The 20045-nt window shown below is 45.5% G+C and overlaps 1 protein-coding gene across 1 annotated transcript; it reads right to left on the bottom strand.

Annotated features, from left to right (window-relative positions):
- Window positions 1-15211: 15211 nt before the first annotated feature.
- On the bottom strand, window positions 15212-16406 carry LOC135051236 (claudin-34-like). The gene has a single exon (XM_063957331.1). It carries the CDS (start codon window positions 16349-16351, stop codon window positions 15560-15562), a length of 792 nt encoding a protein of 263 aa, XP_063813401.1. The 5' UTR covers window positions 16352-16406; the 3' UTR covers window positions 15212-15559.
- Between the last annotated feature and the right edge of the window lie 3639 nt (window positions 16407-20045).

Raw genomic sequence — 20045 nt, 5'->3', positions numbered from 1 at the left:
AAGAAAAAGAGCCCATCGAGCTTGTCGTGGATTCAAACACTGAGCCAAATGCAGATAAAGAAGATTCTTATGATCAGTATATACTGTAATGGGGTGTTGGGCTCCCTCTAGAAGGTATCACCACTCCTCATACGCCAATTTGATGGCAAGTAATTCCTGCTCCCCAATAGCATAATTACGTTCGGCCGGTAGTAACTTACTGGAGAAATATCCGCAGGGATTGACATTTTTTTATCTTCAAAGACTTGTGACAGCACAGCTCCCACTGCTTCCGTAGATGCGTCTACCTCCACTAGAAAGGGACGGTTCAAATCTGGCTGTCGAAGATTGGGGGCTGACACAAAATCTTGCTTTAAATCGGAGAAGTCTTTGATTGCTTCAGAAGACCAGTTCGTAGGATTTGCTCCCTTGCGAGTCAGGGCTGTGATGGGAGCGGCCAACGTAGAGTAATTCTTAATGAATTTCCTATGAAAATTTGCGAAGCCAAGGAATCTCTGAATCCCCTTGAGAGTTGTAGGAGTGGACCAGTCTCGGATAGCTTGTACCTTTACAGGATCCATTCATAGCTCTGATCCAGAAATGATGTAACCAAGTAACGGTATAGAAGATACTTCAAATGTACACTTCTCCAACTTACAATATAGTCAATTTTTCCTCAGGCGGGTCAGTACCTCTTTAACTTGGTGATGGTGAGACTTCAGATCCTTGGAAAATATTAAGATATCATCCAAGTACACTACTAAACACCTGTAGAGAAGATCCCGAAAAAGTTCGTTCACATAGCTTTGGAAAACTGCAGGAGCATTACAAAGACCAAAAGGCATTACAAGGTATTCGTAATGCCCATCCCGGGTATTAAAGGCAGTCTTCCATTCGTCCCCTGCACGGATAGGAATTAAATTGTAGGCATCCTCGAAGCTCTAATTTTGTAAAACACAGTAGCTCCCTTTACCCGGTCAAATAATTCTGGAATTAACGGCAATGGGTACTTGTTCTTCACAGTGATCTCATTAAGTCCGCGATAATCTATGCATGGTCGTAAACCACCGTCTTTCTTCTTAATGAAGAAGAATCTGGCTCCTGCAGGTGAAGAAGATGGTCTAATAAATCCTTTGGATAAATTCTCTTGTATATACTCAGACATAGCTTGAGTCTCCGGGATGGACAGCGGATAAATTCGCCCCCCTAGGAGGTATTTTGCCCAGCACCAAATCTATTGGGCAGTCCCATTCGCGATGAGGGGGTAAGGAGTCAGCCGCTTGTTTAATGAAGACATCCACAAAAGATTGATAGACTGAAGGTAACTCGGAAAGACCGACTGACCAGAGGGGTTTAACTGAAGCTAAACAGTCCTTGGTACAAGATTCTCCCCATAAAGAATTTCCATGATTTGCCAGTTGAATTGTGGATTATGTTTCTGCAGCCACGGTAATCCAATTATCATACAGGTTGAGTATCCCTTATCCAAAATGCTTGGGTCCAGAGGAATTTTGGATATCGGATTTTTCCGTATTTTGAATAATTGCATACCATAATGAGATATCATGGTGATGGGACCTAAATCTAAGCACAGAATGCATTTATGTTACAAATACACCTTATACACCCAAGCCTGATGGTAATTTTAGCCAATATTTTTTATAACTTTGTGCATTAAGCAAAGTGTGTGTACATTCACACAATTCATTTATGTTTCATATACACCTTATGCACACAGCCTGAAGGTCATTTAATACAATATTTTTAATAACTTTGAGTATTAAACAAAGTTTGTGTACATTGAGCCATCAAAAAACAAAGGTTTCACTATCTCAGTCTCACTCAAAAAAGTCTGTATTTCGGAATATTACGTATTTCGGAATATTTGGATATGGGATACTCAACCTGTATCATGAGAGGCTTTGGGAATCACGAGAAAGAACATATATTCAGAATGGAGCACACCAACTTTCATCTTGAGACATACGGTTCAGTGAGTAATTATGCCATCTGGAATTCAACTTCCATCCACTGCTGTAACAGCAACTGCTACTTCCAGAGGCATGGTTTGAACTTTAGATCGTATGACAAAGGCTGAGGTGATGAAGTTCTCGGCTGCACTGGAATCTAGGAGAGCAGAAACTTTAACTGTAGAACCCGGAACTTCAAAACGAATAGGCAACTTGATTCCAAAGTAACTCCTAGCTTAACCTCTCTTGAATAAGCTAGGAGCGAGAGATTCCCGGCCGGAGTTTGCAAGACTTAATTAAATGTTCGGAGGACCTGCAGTACATGCAAAGGTTACCCTGTTGACGACGAATTCGTTCCTCCTCCGTAAGGCGAGAGCGGCCGATCTGCATAGGCTCTTCTGTCATTACAGGAGAATGAGATGAAAAAGAATCTTGTCGAGGTCTGCAACGATATTGCGGACTAAATCGCTCTACCTTGGATTTCTCTAAACATCGCTCTCTGTAGCGCAGATCAAGTTTATTGCAGATGGAAATTAATTCATCCAGCTAGTTGCCACATCACGAATAGTTAAATCATCCTTGATTATTTCTGAGAGTCCATTCCAAAATGCTGCAACCAGGGCCTCCTCATTTCAATTTAACTCTGAAGACAATGTGCGAAACTGAATAATATATTGACTAACAGAACGTAAACCTTGATGTAGACAGAGAATCTCCAAAGATGCAGAGGTGGTTCTACCTGGTTCATCGAAAATTTTCTGGAAGGATGATACGAACTCTTTATAATTAGAGAGAATAAGATCTCCACTCTCCCACAGTGGCGATGCCCACTCTAAGGACTGACCGGACAGGAGGGCAATAATATATGCGATCTTAGAATGGGCTGATGGAAAACTAGCAGACAACAGTTCAAACTGGATCTCGCATTTGTTCAGAAATCCTCTCCAAAGCTTTTGGGTTCCTTCAAACTTACTTGGCGAAGGTAACTGCAGATGAGACATAGGCACTGTCACTGGAGAAACCGTTGCGGAAGCTGAGACAACCGGAGCTGGAACTTGAACTTGTGGTGTCTTTATAGTCGTATGAAGAGCCTCCAAATGATCTGATATAGTTTGCATAAACTGAACTATTTGTGGCTGTACAGCTCCTGATTTTCCAAATGGGAAAGGATGTTTGCCGTAGCACCGCCTCCTGCAAATTGGTCACCTGACGGATCCATGGGGCCAGTGTTTACTGTCAAGGCCGAGTGTTTTTGTGAATACGTTAACCCTGGACCAACCGAAGGTGTAGGTGCTGGGGTATGATGAAAACAGTGAGGACGAAGAAAGTTCTGTTTCATATATTTATTAAAGGCAACAATTCCAGTAAGGAGTTAAATGACAGTTATTAGTCACCATCTGTATACTGACGTATTGCAATGAATGGTATAATGATAAGCAGGAACAGTCTTAAAGATGCATTGAAGAAATGTTCATACAACTGAGTTTAAACAGGCTCGTGAATGAAAGAAGAATTGTCCAAATGAAGCAATGATTGGTGCCAAACTGTAAGGAGTGTTAACTGGATATTGTAGACATAAATTAATAACTGTAGAGACTTGTACTGAAGCTTGAAGGTTAAACTGGAAGGCTGTGAAGAATTGTCCTTGATTGCAGCAACAATGAAAATACAATACTGAATGGAATACTTGCAAGTTGTGAAGATAAAACTTAAAGCACTGTGAAACTGCAGCAGACGACAATAGTGAAGAATGAGTTAAACTGGATGATGAGAGAACGAGAACCAGGATAAAGTGGAAACTTCCACAGACTGTAATTATAGCAGGCAGTCACTGAACAGAGAAATCTCACACAGGACTCCGGGGATTCCACTTGTTGCCACTTGGAGAGCGATTAACTGACAGCAGAGCAGGGAGCTGGTGAATCTCTTGCGGTGAAAGCTGCAGGAAGACCTCTGGGAGTGGAGGTGATATCAGGACCACTGGAACTACACAGGATATCACGGAGAGAGCACAGAGCTAGGGTATAGAGTAGATACAACAAAGCACTGCCTCAAAGTAACATAATCCCAGCCTACTTAAAGGCAGCGCAAGCACGGGATTGGCTAACACTTACCCACAGGTGTTTCACATGTGCTCTCAGGTGCTCATTTGGTCTCCAACATGGCCGCCTCCTATACTGCAGATGCACAGTGGCGTCTTCGTCCCTGCACTCCCGGCTCCCAGAAACTGCATTACCTCTGGTGCTGACTACGCCGCATCCCCACATGGCCGCACAGCACCGCGAGCAACTCTGCCGGCAACAGACAGACCCCAGAACCCACAGTGGTGAGTGATCGGTTCATGACAAGTTGTTACTAGGGTTGCCACCTCATCCCTTTAATTCTGGACACATATTAATTACACTAGTTCTGTGGCTGGCTGACTTCAAAACTCCATTTCACCTGGTTTTAATCAGCCACAGAACTTGTGTAATTAATAAGTGTCCAGTATTAAAGGGATGAGGTGGCAACCCTAGTTGTTACTCAGAGGCCCCCTCAAGGCTTTCTTAGCTTCACCATTCACCACTGAATTCCAAATGGCCCAGTTCGTTCAAAGGCAAAGTTTGATCAACTCTTTCAGTCCACAACTGGTAGCTCTCTGTCTTTGTCAGATGTCAGCTGTGCTGTACACTGATTCCAGTAACATAGTTGAGTGCCTGAAGTGGGTTGGTATACAGCGGTATGACATACTGCCACTTCCTGCTGCTATTTCATTTTTGCCGCAGTAGAGAATGTACTGAAGCAGCATTGTGTGGAGATGTGTCCCTCTGGGGACACATCTCCATCATCGGCGAAGCTGGGATGGAGGTAGAGCTGGCAGCATCGGGTCCCGGCTGCAGTGCAGTTTAAAGTAAGCACCAGCAGCCAGCCAACCCCAGCTAGTGGGCCGACTGCCAATCAAAAGAAGGGGTGGCTTTTTTTCAATCTAGAGTGAGCCAATCATTGCTTGCGGACAGCCAGCCAATGAGAAGCTGCCAAGCGCAGCTTCTCATTGACCGGTGATCCACAATTGGTGCGCAGTCGGCAGCAGGCTCAAAATGCAGGCCCTTCTTTTGAGTGGCAGCTGGTCCATGAGTCGGGAGTGGCTGATAGCCGGTGCCAAATTTAAATTGCACTCCAGGTGGGACGCGACGCCCCCAACTCTGCCTCTGTCCCTGCGTAGAGAGATATGTGGTGTGGGGGAGGTGTGTGAAAGAAGGGAGTGAGAGGAGCAGGAGGTGAGATAGAAGAGTGGGAGGTGCAGGGGGTGAGATTAGGGGAGTGAGAGGCGCAGGGGGTGAGATGGGGGAGTCAGAGGTGCAGGAGGTGAGATAGGGGAGTGAAAAGCATTGGGGTGAGTTAGGGAAGTGAGAGGTGCAGGGGGTGAGATAGGGGAGTGAGAGGTGCAGAAGGTGAGATAGAGGCAGGGGCTGAAAGGGTAGCAGGGAGTGAGAGGTGTATGGGGAAAGTAAAGGTCAGAAAGATGCAGGTGATCAGACACAAAGGAGAGTATATAGGGAGTAAGAGGGTTACCTAGATGAAGATATGGGCACATGAGGCGAGTGACAAACAAAGAAAACAGATACGAAAGCAGAAGGAACACATGGAAGACATAAGAGAGTTGAGCAAAGGTTGTTCAACATATCCTGCTAAATTAAGAACATATTATCAATATCACTAAAGCTTCAGGGCAGGGAGAGAGGGCAGTTAAATTTCCATACCCCCAACTTCTAAATTCCCACTTCGAGCACTGGCAACACTCGCAGTCAGAATTACTCAGAGGCAGCAGCTGCGGGCAGTGTCAGACTGGAGAATGAAGGGCGCTCTAGGGAATGCAGTGTTAGGGATTTAAGATTAAGGGATGTGGCCAGCTAAGAGGGTGTGTACAACCACTGCAGGGGGACTTGGCCAACCATTAGAGAGGACATGCAACAGAGGGGACAGGGTGTGCCATTTTGATTGGCAGGAGGGTTAATCTTATGTAGTTTCAATAGAAACAAACCAAGCATTCAAAGTTCATCCATGATACTGACCCCTAGAGGAGGGGGTGGGGCCCTCAGGCAGTGGGGCCCACCATGGATTCCACCTGTATGTCTCTGGGTCACAGGGACGCCATCAAGGGGGTACTGTGAGTACATTTGTCCTGGGCCCGGCCACTCTGACAGAGTGTGGAGTGCTGTGCTGCTTGTACTGCCCTCTGCTGCTGCTATTCCTGATGGTACTGCTATTCCAGGCACCACCGCTGCTGCTATTCCAGGCGCCACCGCCGTTCTCTCATCGGTGCTGGGGCACGGGCTGCTGGCTGCCGCCCATGCAGCAGTTCCAACTTAGCAAGCTACAGTAAAAAGATCTCAGACAGCTCGCTGTACAATAAAGTTTATTGTACGGCGCAGCATGACATCATGACGTCACGCCAGTGAAGAGAAGAGGAGTCCGGACTGAAGAGCAGACACAAGTGGGAGTGTGCGATATGGACAGAAGGAAAAGAGAGAGATGGATTTTCACCACAGAAGAGGCCCGGGACTGCCTATTTTGTCAGTCCAGGGCCCCGCAATTTCTGATGGCAGCCCTGGTAGGCCAGTCTGACCCTGGGTGTGGAACAAACTGGAGATGGAGCAGCAGAAAGGGACTGCCTGGCATGATGTTCTGACACGGAAGGTTCTGCCATGGTCAGAGCCGTAACTACGTGTGTGCCAAGTGGGCTTGGCACACAGCGCAGTTGCCCTGAGGGCGCAACGGCCAGCGGCATGTAATGAGTCAAATTGACTCATTACATGCCGCCTCTGAAGTCTCTGCGCCGTGCGCCGCGCTGTGAGGATAGAAGACATCTGCGCCGGGCAGCGGAGAAGGAGGAGGGAGGAGGGGGAGCAGGGAGCCGCAGCAGCGCTATGTTATTGGTAGTAAGCGCCGCTGCAGCATCCCCCTCTCCTTCCGTATTGGCTGCCGGGCAGCCAATACGGAAGGAGAGGGGGATGCTGCAGCGGCGCTTACTACCAATAACATAGCGCTGCTGCGGCTCCCTGCTCCCCCTCCCTCCTCCTTCTTCTCACCTCACTGCGTGCACCGAGGGAGCTGTACGAGGAGCCTGTGACTGTCAGCGGGGAGAAGGTAAGTATACCCCTCTCTCTCTCTCTCTCTCTCTCTCTCTCTCTCTCTCTGGACACCGCCTGCCGCAATGTGTAAAATGGGACTGGCTGCCGCAATGTGTAAAAAATGGGACTGGCTGCCGCAATGTGTAAAATGGGACTGGCTGCCGCAATGTGTAAAAAATGGGACTGGCTGCCGCAATGTGTAAAATGGGACTGGCTGCCGCAATGTGTAAAAAATGGGACTGGCTGTCGCAATATGTAAAAAATGGGACTGGCTGCCGCAAAGTGTAAAAAATGGGACTGGCTGCCGCAAAGTGTAAAAAATGGGACTGGCTGCCGCAATGTGTAAAAAATGGGACTGGCTGCTGCAATGTGTAAAAAGGGGGACTGGCTGCTGCAATGTGTAAAAAGGGGGACTGGCTGCCGCAATGTGTAAAATGGGACTGGCTGCCACAATGTGTAAAAAAATGGGACTGGCTGCCGCAATGTGTAAAAAGGGGGCCTGGCTGCCGCAATGTATAAAAAGGGGTCCTGGCTGCCGCAATGTGTAAAAAGGGGTCCTGGCTGCCGCAATGTGTAAAAAGGGGGCCTGGCTGCTGCAATGTGTAAAAAGGGGGACTGGCTGCCGCAATGTGTAAAAAGGGTCTATCTGCCGCAATGTGTAAAAAGGGGGACTGGCTGCCGCAATGTGTAAAAAGGGTCTATCTGCCACAATGTGTAAAAAGGGGGCCTGGCTGCCGCAATGTGTAAGAAGGGGTCCTGGCTGCCGCAATGTGTAAAAAGGGAGACTGGCTGCCGCAATGTGTAAAAAGGGGGACTGGCTGCCGCAATTTGTAAAAAGGGGGACACTGTCTGCTGTAATGTATAAAAGGGGCTCTACCTGGTGTAGTGGCGCTACTGTGCAGCGTAATTTGAATAATGTAGACTACTGTGCACCGTACTATGAATTGCTATTATTTTGTGGCCACGCCCCTTCCCCACGAAGCCATGCCCCTATATATTTTTTGCGCACCTGCGGCGCGCACTGCCCCTATTTTACATGGGGGGGGGGCGCCACTGTCGTTTCTTGCACACAGCGCTAAAATGCCTAGTTACGGCACTGGCCATGGTATTCTCAGACCACACAGCCAGGATTAGGCAGTTTACAGACTCTAGATAGCATTGCTCATTTTTGGACTGTGGAGAGCAATACCAGATGTGTGGCATCCCATGTGGATAGAGAGTTATAACATTCCTAAAACCTACCACATTAAGGGCCTGCTTCTGAGTTGGAAGCAAGTGGAAAGGCGGACAGATCTCTGGGATCTCAGCATACTGTGCATGCGCCAAAGTAAGAAATTGGATTGTTCACATCCGTCAGTTCAGGCATACGAACATGGATGGAGATCGCTGGTGTATATAGATTGATCTGTTCCTGGATGGACCAGACTTTCTGTAAATGGTTAGTAACTGGGCGGCGACCATGCAAATGCATGGAACTGTGAAAAAAAATCATTTTCATTTCATGGGGATGTAAGCCGTGCTTTATGGTAGTGTGTGGATGGAAATTGGACACAAGTCTCAGACCGAACTTTTGCAGCCAGCATGGGTGTACACATAGACCAGATACTAAAGATGATAGCTGAGACATAAGAGCACTGAGCAGAATAGGCTGCACAGAGCTTCGGCATATATGGGTGGATTCTCTCATTAGTGTAAGGAAGCAAGAAACCTGCCGCAGCTGTATGGAAAAGCCAAATTGGATGCATCAGGACCACTGTTTTTATTTGAAGATGGTAGAGAGCTGGACTTTTAGATCATCCACATTTATGGAAAGTTTTATTTTCTGTGTGCTGCTTAGCCATTGTCTGGTAACTAATAAAGGGCATATTGTTTGAAAGTGGAGACTGCCATCTTCCAAACAATGGGGGTAATTCCAAGTTGATCGCAGCAGGAATTTTGTTAGCAGTTGGGCAAAACCATGTGCACTGCAGGGGAGGCAGATATAACATGTGCAGAAAGAGTTAGATTTGGGTGTGTTATTTTATTTCTGTGCAGGGTAAATACTGGCTGCTTTATTTTTACACTGCAAATTAGATTGCAGATTGAACACACCACACCCAAATCTAACTCTCTCTACACATGTTATATCTGCCCTCCTGCAGTGCACATGGTTTTGCCCAACTGCTAACAAAATTCCTGCTGCGATCAACTTGGAATTACCCCCAATGTGTGTATACAGTAGGTGGGATAAGCTGCCCCCATCTATGGCAAACATAATTTTCCCATAGCACAGGCTGACATTGTTCTGTGATGGATCATCAGACAACCACTGCTAAGGGACCATCAGGGCCGTCTTTTCGTATGGGATCAACAGACAGTTGCCCCAGGAGCATAAGGGCCCTAAGCTGATAGCTGAGAGTCCCCTTTTTCCAGGAGTACCAGATTTTTTTTAAATTGGCCGTGGGGAACCAGAGATATCCGACTTCAAAGCAGTGGACCCCATCCGAGCCAGTTAATTGCTCTTCCAAGCCAGATATCTCGGGTTCTGTCTGACTTAGAGTTTTTCTAAAGTTATACTACAAAAGCTGGGACTGTCCCCTTTCAGAGTACATTGACAGACTGTCTCTACTATGCCCATAACCAGGGATATCAGCCTTCCAGCAGCTGGTCCCTGCTTCAGCTCCACACTCCTGGTATGCAGTTTTATATATTCGTTGGTGGATTTCTCTGGCTCCTGAACTCTGATCCCCAAGTCCCCAGTACCTCCTGAAAGGAACTGGAGATATCTGCAGTCAAGCAAGCTGCCCTCCCACCGAAAAATTATGAATATTAAGCCCACTCCACTATCCAACCCTCCCCTGTGTATTTAACACACCCTACCACCCTGGAAGTTATGTACCAGGGCCTGGTGCCCCCTTCTACAGTTTAGTGTTCTTCCCCCACACTCATCTTCCACCCTCTGTGCAGTAAAGGAGTAATTAGCAGAAATTACTGCTCCAGGTCCTACACGCTAAGTGGAAGATAGAACACCCCCTACCTCCCACGGGACATCAAAGCGGCCACTAATAACAAACCCCAGCCCTATCACTGGAGGATGGGTAGGAGCACTGCTGTTAAGATGTCCCCGGGGACCATATAATTTGAAAGAGAGTATACCCACTTCTATATGCCCACACATTGAGGATGGCACAGTGCTGGCATTTTCATACTTCTCCCTTCCTGCTGCTTGTTACAGGTCACTCCTCCTGAGCCATTTCATCTCCTTCTTTGAGCTCCACCCTTACAGGCGTACCCAATTAGCCATGGTTAATAAACGGATCTTTCAGTTAATGATCTGAGCAGTCTGAAATAAAGTTTTCTGATACTTCAGACCAGGGCCGCCATCGGGGGGGGGGACCACCAGGACCGTCGCCCAAGGCCTGGCTACCCGGACAGAGAGGAGGGGAGCCTGCACTCCCACTGCCCACCTGCAGCAAAGTATTGGGTTCTACCTGCGACCCAGGGTGCACAGCTTGACAGGCAGATGGACATCCAACTGCTGCTTTAGCACCCAGCACTGGCAGGAGGAGCAGCAAAATGTCCACCAGTCAAGCAACAGGGAGGAGAATGCTGGCAAAACACTGCCGACTGACAACTGATTAAAACTCACCAAATTTCCACCAATATATACTGCTGCACCTTTGTATAATGCCCACATGACCCCATGGGCTCATATATTGTGTGTACATCTGGATCTGGTACTATTCAGTGCCTCCTCTGCCATGTACCTCACCGCACGTCACTGGGGGTTGGAGAGGACAGTGCAGAGATCGCAGCATGTGGTGACCTCTCTGACAGAACTGCACTGTTCATCCTATGCCACTCCCTACCACCCTCCGCCTTCACCTACCAACCTCTGCATCTACCTACCACCCTCTTCTCCCCTTCTTACCTTCGGCCTCTGCCTGTCACCCACTGCCTCTCCCCTGTCACCCACTGCCTGTCCAGCACCCTCTGCCTCTCCATGTCACCACCTGACTTCCTGGATCTGGTACTAGTCAGTGCCTCCTCTGCCATTTACCTCACCGCACGTCACTGGGGGTTGGAGAGGACAGTGCAGAGACTGCAGCTACCTCCCCGTGTCACCCACTGTCTGTACCTGTCACCTACTGTCTACCCAGTCACCCTTTGTCTCTCCCTGCCACTCCCAAAGCCTTTACAGGGGCATAAACGTAACTTTTGTATGAATGTACTAAAAAACATAAGCCGGGACAGGAGCTTGTACCTGCAATTGTGTAAGAACGGAAGTGATCGCATTAGCGGTCACTTCACTTCTGTTTTGTGTCTCCGCAGTGCTATTGTGTAGGTGTAAATGCCCACAAATCTGGTGCTGGCACTTAAACTACATGTGGGTAATAAAATAAACCTGGTTCGGTTAATATCAGAATTGCAGACCTGCCTTACCCCTCAGACACAATGGCAATACAAAGATCAGGATCCAACTCCATTTTTTTATTATATGTTAAAGGTGTCAGTGATAGAATAAGCAACAATTAGATTTAGAACTCTTTGTTGGAATGCACAACAGGAAGAAACCTTGAAATAAGCTGGCGTTGTCTTATAAATAGCACAGTCTCATATAACCAGCAATGACAATAGGCAGGTGAGTTGTGGGAACAGGTAAGCAAGCTGGCATTGTCTTTACAATAGCACAGTCTCTTATAACCAGCAATAACAATAGGCAGGTGAGTTGCGGGAACAGGTAAGCAAGCTGGCGTTGTCTTTACAAAAGCACAGTCTCTTATAACCAGCAATAACAATAGGCAGGTGAGTTGCGGGAACAGGTAAGCAAGCTGGCGTTGTCTTTATAATAGCACAGTCTCGTATAACCAGCAATAACAATAGGAAGGTGAGTTGCGGGAACAGGTAAGCAAACTGGCGCTGTCCTTATAATAGCACAGTCTCATATATCAAGAAATAACAATAGGCGGGTGAGTTGCAGGAACAGGCAAGCAAGCTGGCGTTGTCTTTAAATGGCACAGTCTCATATAACCAGCAATAACAATAGGCAGGTGAGTTGCGGGAACAGGTAAGAAAGCTGGCGTTGTCTTTAAATGGCAAAGTCTCATATAACCAGCAATAACAATAGGCAGGTGAGTTGCAGGAACAGGTAAGCAAGCTGGCATTGTCCTTCCAGTAGCACAGTCTCATATAACCAGCCATAACAATAGACAGGTGAGTTGCGGGAACAGGTAAGCAAGAGGGCGTTGTCTCTCCAATAACACAGTCTTGTATAACCACCAATACCAATAGGCAGGTATAATAGCTTCAACAGGCACTGCTGGGCGGAGCTTGCATAAGACAGTCAATAATAACCCGCCTTGGTAATAAAAGCACACAGGTATATTTTCTTTAACAGGCACTGCTGGGCGGAGCTTGCATAAGACAGTCAGTAATAATCCGCCTTGGTAGTAAAAGCACACAGGTATATTAACTTTAACAGGCACTGCTGGGCGGAGCTTGCATAAGACAGTCAATAATAAGCCCGCCTTGAAGTAATAAGCACGCAGGTATAATAACTTTAACAGGCACTACTGGGCGGAGCTGGCATAACACAGTCATTAATAAGCCTGCCTTGAAGTAAGAAGCACAAAGGTATAATATCTTTAACAGGCACTGTTGGCCGGAGCTTGCATAATACAGTCAATAATAAGCCCGCCTTGAAGTAATAACTCACAGATGAATTAAGCAGGTTTTTTACAACCGATATACACACCATCAACATCAATTGAAGCACTAGGTACAACTTCGATGCACTGCATTAACACCTTTCACACTTAGAGTCACTACCACACCAGTAACTGTCAGTTCTATATTCCTAGCATAGCAGCATTAACACAACATTACTTCCATTTCCAATAACCCATTAAGTGTTGAACACAGCACATTTACATTATACAGTTCATAATGCATCGGTTCCTGGGGACAGGGATCTATAGCCACATTTCTTCTTTCCTTCTCCCTCAAAGGGGATTGGCCCAATGCAGCTTTACACCATAAAACTCTGATGGGATTCCTGTGGTGAGGGGAGCCTACCCCCTTAACAATTACGATGGGGCACACGTACTTAAGGGGAGCCTACCCCCTAATAATTAATATATTCCTCAATTGCAGAGTGGTGCAGCGGAAGGGGTTAAGAGGGGGCACTGTGCAAATGAGGGGAAGCTATCCCCTTAATTAACTAATTTGGTCCGGGCACAGGGGATATAGGGGAGCCAACACCTTTTTAAGAGATCTCAATGGCAGAGTGATGCAGCGGAAGGGTATTCACAGGGGCCGAGTAATGCAGCGGAAGATGTTTAGCAAGTTCTCACCACACGCTGCGGCGCTTCTGCCACCTCCGATCCTCTGCGTCTTCAGTGCTGCCCGGGATGCTGAGCACCGCACCGGGCTGTGCCCTTGTCTTGCGGTCGGCAGTGCTCCGGGGGTCTTGACTCCCCCTGCAGGCTCCGTCTGCACCTTCCTCCGCACACCAGGGTCTTCTCCGGGTCTCACTATACTGACAGCGTCATCCCATCTGCTGGAATGCTGGCGGGAGGTAGCGAGTCCCCTCGCGGTCTCGCTGTGCTCACAATGCATCTTGCCCAGTGCCTCACTTTACTCGCCACAGGTTTTATTCCCACTCGGTTGGTGGTGTGGGCCCACCAACCGAGTGGGAATAGCCACAGGTGTCGGGATGCCGGGTGTTGGTAAAATGCCAGCTGTCGTGATTCCGACGTTGGTATCCTGAACGCCGGGATCCCGACAGCCGGCATATAGACTGCATTTTGTATTTAAATATCATGTTTTACTGCATGTCTACACAAATGTAATAATGTACATGCTGCATGGTATAGGCATTTTTTACATTACAAATCCATATAATTATAAATAAATGTGCTGTCGAAGTCGGAAAAAGAAGACAACACAAACTACACACAGACTTACGCTTCTCGGTGGTAGCGTAAGGATGCAATTGACGTGTATGGATGCACCATGCTTCTTTACCGTACATCATGCATAGAGTCGCACGGTGTGCGTGTTGCAGCGTGGTGGGTGTATATACGGTAAAAGGGGCAATCACTGAGAAACGCCATAAAGACGCACACAGACACCTATTTCATACAATACATAAATTACACATAGATAAAACATGTCCAGCAACAGACTTGTATTATATGGTATTTATATAATAGAGTGTAAAACCAGATACCTGTATATGTGTATTATTGGGATGGAACAAGTTAATTATCTCATGCTTAGTGTCAAAATGATCAGGAGAATGTGTGGATTAATTTGATAGCTGTGGTTAGATTGTAGCACATTGCAACAATTGGTTATGATTGAATGTATGAATATGAAGCCACATTCTAAAGTGAACAAAAGAATCTCCTGAAAGAAAGCATATGGGCAGGAGACCAGTGGCCAACCCCTATGATGTCTTCTTCAAGGCTGGACGTTGCTTGCATATGAACTAACCAATAACACACAAGGAATGAGAGACCTCCCTCTCCTGTACCAATGGAAGGAGCCTGAAACCAACAACCTGTTAACTACCACTGTTTTGATATAGGCAGTTTCTAGGACTTAGAGAGTTAGTTGCTGTTGTTTGCTGTTCTGTTTAGCTGCTGTTGAGGCAGAGTCAAAGATGGAGAGGACTGTGCATTGAGGGACAGGGTAATTTATGTATGCTGGCTGTAATGGATTCTTATGTAACTATCTGCTTCTTGTGTAATTGTAACATTATAACTGAATGATATATACTGTACATGTGATATATTGTATACATATCCTATTAATATCAAATATATACATCTCTGAGCATTGGACCTCATACAATGTGTGCGAGTACTTGTTTTCTCTTAAGGGATGTAGTGTTTGCGATGTACAGCACACTTTTATCGTATATGGTAATAAGATGCGCCTTGCGTCCACAGCATATATTAACGCTGGCATTTAAATATTTATTAGATATAATCTAGACATTCTCAGTGCTTTGCCTGAATTTAGATGTCTGAGGTAAGCTTGAAAACATAATAAAGTTATTTTATTACCTTTCACAAAAGAAAGCATTGTCATATCAAAGTAACATAAATTACAGTATAACAATCAATTAAGCTCGCTCTGCCTTACAAATAACAGATGGTAGATAAACTATATTTGTGATACTGTATGTTAAAATATGTCTTTGGCAACTAGACCCCTAATATGTAAATGCCATTAACCACTTATTAATGTTTATGTGTGGGAATGGCATATACTGTAAAAGCTAGCTCCATTTTTTGGTAGGTTGGCAAGAAAATGAAAAAAAGAATCTAGTAGAACATATAATAATTTACACGTTTGTAAAAACCTATATTTCCATAAGTAACTTACTATATTCATGTTTAGGTTCCAGCTAATACTTAATTTGCTTATTGTGTGCTATCAAAATCCACATTATTTCCACCTGGGTTTAATTATTATTTGCTGGGAGTTTGGATGTCACATATAGATATAAATTCATAGGTTTTCCTCTGTCTCCCAGATAAAGGCCTCATTCTTAATCCCATCACAGTTTAATGTCGGATTTGCAGAACTTTTCAATGAGACAAAACTTCCGGACACCTCTGCAACTTTTGACGTCACACTGAGGCTGTCAGATAACACAGGATTCTCTGAACTTATAGGATGTGTTCTGTTGTCAAGGAACGGAGGTAGCTTGTAGCAAAAGAAAAAGATTCCACTTATGAAAAGCACAATGGCAGAGACAATTCCCAGGGAAATGCCAGCCCCAACCTCCTGCTTCTGAGGACTGGACGGCATACTGAATGTACTCGGAAAGGCTATAGTGCTATTACTGACAACTGAGTTCATGTTCCAGGCCACAGATATAAGAATGGAGATGCTGGAGAGTACATATAAAAATCCACCTGCTGTAAGCCAAATTGAGCTTGTCCTATGATAAATATTCTTTAGTCCGTAGACACATGCAGCTTTCCCCATTGCCCCAAGGATCAAGGCCACTAACATGAGGCCTTGTGCCACAAATATTTCCTGTGGTATAAAGGAGTCCGTCACGCTGAATTCTTGGCAGTACATGGTTTCCAGGTTTGGAGACACCAAAACATGACTGAAGAAGCAAGTCCGCCAGATGCCTATCCAAGCAATGCCAGAAGTAATTATGGTGGTGTTGGCCACATACCATACTCTCCATTGCACAAGGCCTGTGGTAATGGAGCCTAAAACCCAGCCCACTGTAGCAAAAAAGAATCCTGCAATTTGAAGGTTTGCTGTGTGGGCCAGGTAGGGCATGACCTGAGGATGCTGACTAGCCTCTGTACTCCGCAGTCACAGTCATCTATTGCCGGCGGCGGCCACTGAAGGAGAGACAGGTAATTATTATAAGAATGAAAGAATAATAGATTATCTGTATTTCTAGATACTACTATGTGCTTATTCCTTTACCACAAAATACATAAACCTGCTAAGTAGGCTGACGGCCTCATTTATCAGTGAGGAGGGTGTGGTCAATGACTGATGAGGCACTGGCTAGTATCAGAGACAGATTTACACACACATATATGATTTGGTGGTGAGGTTTGACCATACAAATGATTATATTAACACAAAGATGATATGAATAATACAAGATAATATTTACTGTATAAAGTTATAAATATATTTGTATTATTCTAATCGTGTACTGGAGTATGAGAGGAGAGGCTCTGCCGCCCCTGCCTACGCTCACCACATGTCTCTGTTATTTAACTAATATCTACAAACAGTATGCAGTTACCCGTTTCATTTTTACCTTCCAGCATTTCAGGAGCAGACACAATCTCCATAACGGGATCCGGACAGGATTCCAATGGTCAGGATCTTGGCTGTCAAAATACCGACGTCGGAATCCCGACACAGCTAAGAAGACCGGCGCCAGAATCCCGGCGCCGAGGTATAAACACCCGAAATCTCGATCGTTCAACTCCTGGCATGCCGGACAGGTAAGCCACGGGGGTAGGGAGGGTAGGTTTAGGCTGCGCGGGGAGGGTTAGGGTTAGGCTGTGGGAAGAGGGAGTTTGGTTTAGGCTGCGGGAAGGAGGTGTTAGGGTTAGGCACCTTCATGGAGGGTTAGGTTGCTTAGGAGGGAGGGTTAGGTTTAGGCTGTGGGAAGGGGGGAGGGGTTTAGGGTTATGCACTCCCGGGGAGGGTTAGGCTGCGGGGGGTAGGAGGGTTAGGTTTTGGCTACGGGAGGGGAGGGTTAGGGTTAGAAGGGCATTGGGGGAAGATAAGTGGGATTCTCACTGTCAGGATGCCGTGGTTTTATTAGAAAATTCAACAAAGCTTTCTAATATTTTATTCTTACAAATAAATGAAACGGCTGATTATAAGAAAGCCAAGCTGTATACATTGCCAAACAGTACAACAGCGTAGATATGCTAATATTGTCTTTGCAGCAGGATTTGATACATTTCCCAAATAACTGATTGAATTTCATATTGTTTTGGAATCATATTTTTATATTGAAAAATTAAGTTTCTACTGAACTTTGTGAACTAAGAATTAATTAACTGCATGTTTTTGTTTTAGCTTTGTTTTCATTTATTTTGTTACAACCATTTTCATCACAATGGAAACTAATAATAGCAGGTTAAATTAAACCAATTAGATAATAAACCAGGACCATAAATAGAACACCCTACATTGGGGCTGAAAAACAAAGAGATCTCACTGCACTATAAAAATAATATGACGTATGATCCATTATTATGTGCAAATAAATATAAATCTGTAGAATATGTATCGGTCTCATATGTGTCATGAATTTCTAAGAACCGATATCTTTGCTTGAAACTGGGTGTTACCAGGCGGCAATGGAGCGTTCGTGCAGCCAAGTTGTGGATTATTCAGTGGTGAGCATATACTGAGGGTGTGCAAAGATCTACCTTACTTCAGTCACATGTCCTGCACCAAGGACTGTGGGGGTCATTCCGAGTTGATCGCACGTAGCAACTTTTTGCTGCGCGTGCAATTAACTAGACGCCGCCTATGGGGGAGGGCTTTTTTGCATAGCAGGGCTGCGAACGCTTGTGCAGCCCTCCTATGCAAAAAAAGTTTTGTGTAGAAGTAGACCAGGGTAAGAGTTACTTACCCTGTGCGATCGATCCAGCGATGCAGGTCCCGGAATTGACGTCAGACATCCGCCCTCCAAATGCCTGGACATGCCTGCGTACGCCGCACCACTCCTAGAAAACGGTCAGTTGACGCCAGGTATTCATTCCTCCTGTCAAGCTTCTTGTGGTCGCCGATTTCTTCGTTCACGGCATCGCTTCCCGGCGACGGCTGTCGCTGAGCAACGACGTGCCTGTGCAATGCGGCCACCATGCATGCGCATTTCCGACCCGATCGCACAGCTGCGAAGAAGTGCAGCGTGCGATCAGGTCAGAATGACCCCCTGTGTAAATGTGTGCTGATGACTTTCACTAGCAGATGGGTGTGGGTGGTGCATTTACATAGATATGGCTGGCTCTGGATACAGTTGGAAATGTACATTAATTTTCAAATGTGTACAATAGATGCAATTGTCAGTAATCCAGTAAGTGTAATACTTTGATTATCACATTTTAACATAACAGAAAAATACATCATATATTTTCTCTGGTTTATCCTCCTTTCACTACACACAAATATATGACTGAGAACAGGGACGGACTGGGGCTCCGATTCGGCCCTGGCATTTATAACATACGCGCGCATCAGGGGGGCATCGACTCGCATGGAAACGCCTGTCCCAGGGGCACATGAACATGATGCACGGGGGCGTGCTGCGAGCCAGGGGCCGTGGCATACTGTGAACTGGGGACACTACAGTGTGTTTAATAAATTTGTAGTGCTGAAAGAATTTACACATTATACTTTTTTTATATAACATTGTCAGTGTTTGAGCTGTTGATGGAACCTTTGGTTTATGCTGGGCAGCTTCAGATGGAGCACATGGGATCATTTTGTGTATCTTTTAGTGTTTTATATGTTTACTGTAATTACACATTAAACACTAACTTATTTGATTTCTTTTTATGGTCACCACAGTGTACAATAACTATAATCATCATATTTAGTCAGTCCAGAGCATTGTGGTATGATTATACTGCCTCTTATCAAACATATTTCACTTTGTGTTTGCTCACTATATTGAACTAAAGCACAGCAACTGTACTGATAAATATTATATAAAAACACCGTACAATAGGTCACTTATATTATGCTACTATATATAGGCAGGTGGCTTACTAAGCATATGAAACATGTTTTGCATCTGCAGTCCTATTGGCAAGTCCATGACAATCACATTGTGCCTTTGCCTGGCTGAAAATAATGACACATTAATGTCTGCCTTAAATGCGAAAGCCTCACTCACTCACTCACTCACTCACTCACTCACTCACTCACTCACTCAATCACTAATTCTACTTTCCGATATGTTAGGAAACTGAAATGTAACATAGGCATTCTTCAGGTGGGAAATAGGAAAACTATGTCATTAGAATTTTAATAAACCTCCCCTAAGGGGATGAAAAGGGTGTTGACATAATGATGTCATTACCGATATGTGTCTTGCGTTGCGTGAATGATAATGCCCAAACGGACAATCGGATCAAAATTTGGATTGCACCTCCAGTGTGTACAATTTAATAAACTACATAAATGTAAAAAATCCATCACTGACTGACTGACTGACTGACTGACTCATCACTAAGCCCGGGATTCTTAGATTCTAATCTATTCTAAACCTTTCCCAGTACACTCAATATTTTAGTTTCCTTTTATGTTTTATGTACCAGGGAATAACATAATTAATTTTCAGGACCTAAAATGACCTAATCTGGGTGTGCGCACGCCCCAAAAGGGGGGGGTCACTGCAAAAGGGGGTGTGGCCTTGCAGGAATACAGCTGTTGCGATCAACTGTCACTGTGGGGGCATGTCCAGCACTCTGACAATGCACAGTGC

Source organism: Pseudophryne corroboree, chromosome 2 (genome assembly GCF_028390025.1).
Source record: "Pseudophryne corroboree isolate aPseCor3 chromosome 2, aPseCor3.hap2, whole genome shotgun sequence".
Taxonomy (NCBI): domain Eukaryota; kingdom Metazoa; phylum Chordata; class Amphibia; order Anura; family Myobatrachidae; genus Pseudophryne; species Pseudophryne corroboree.
Note: the sequence above shows the minus strand (reverse complement) of the source record. Positions and strands in the feature narration are given on the sequence as shown.

Excerpts from the sequence above, each read along its gene's own strand:
- LOC135051236 (XM_063957331.1), bottom strand. The coding sequence starts at position 16,351 with ATGCCCTACCTGGCCCACACAGCAAACCTTCAAATTGCAGGATTCTTT.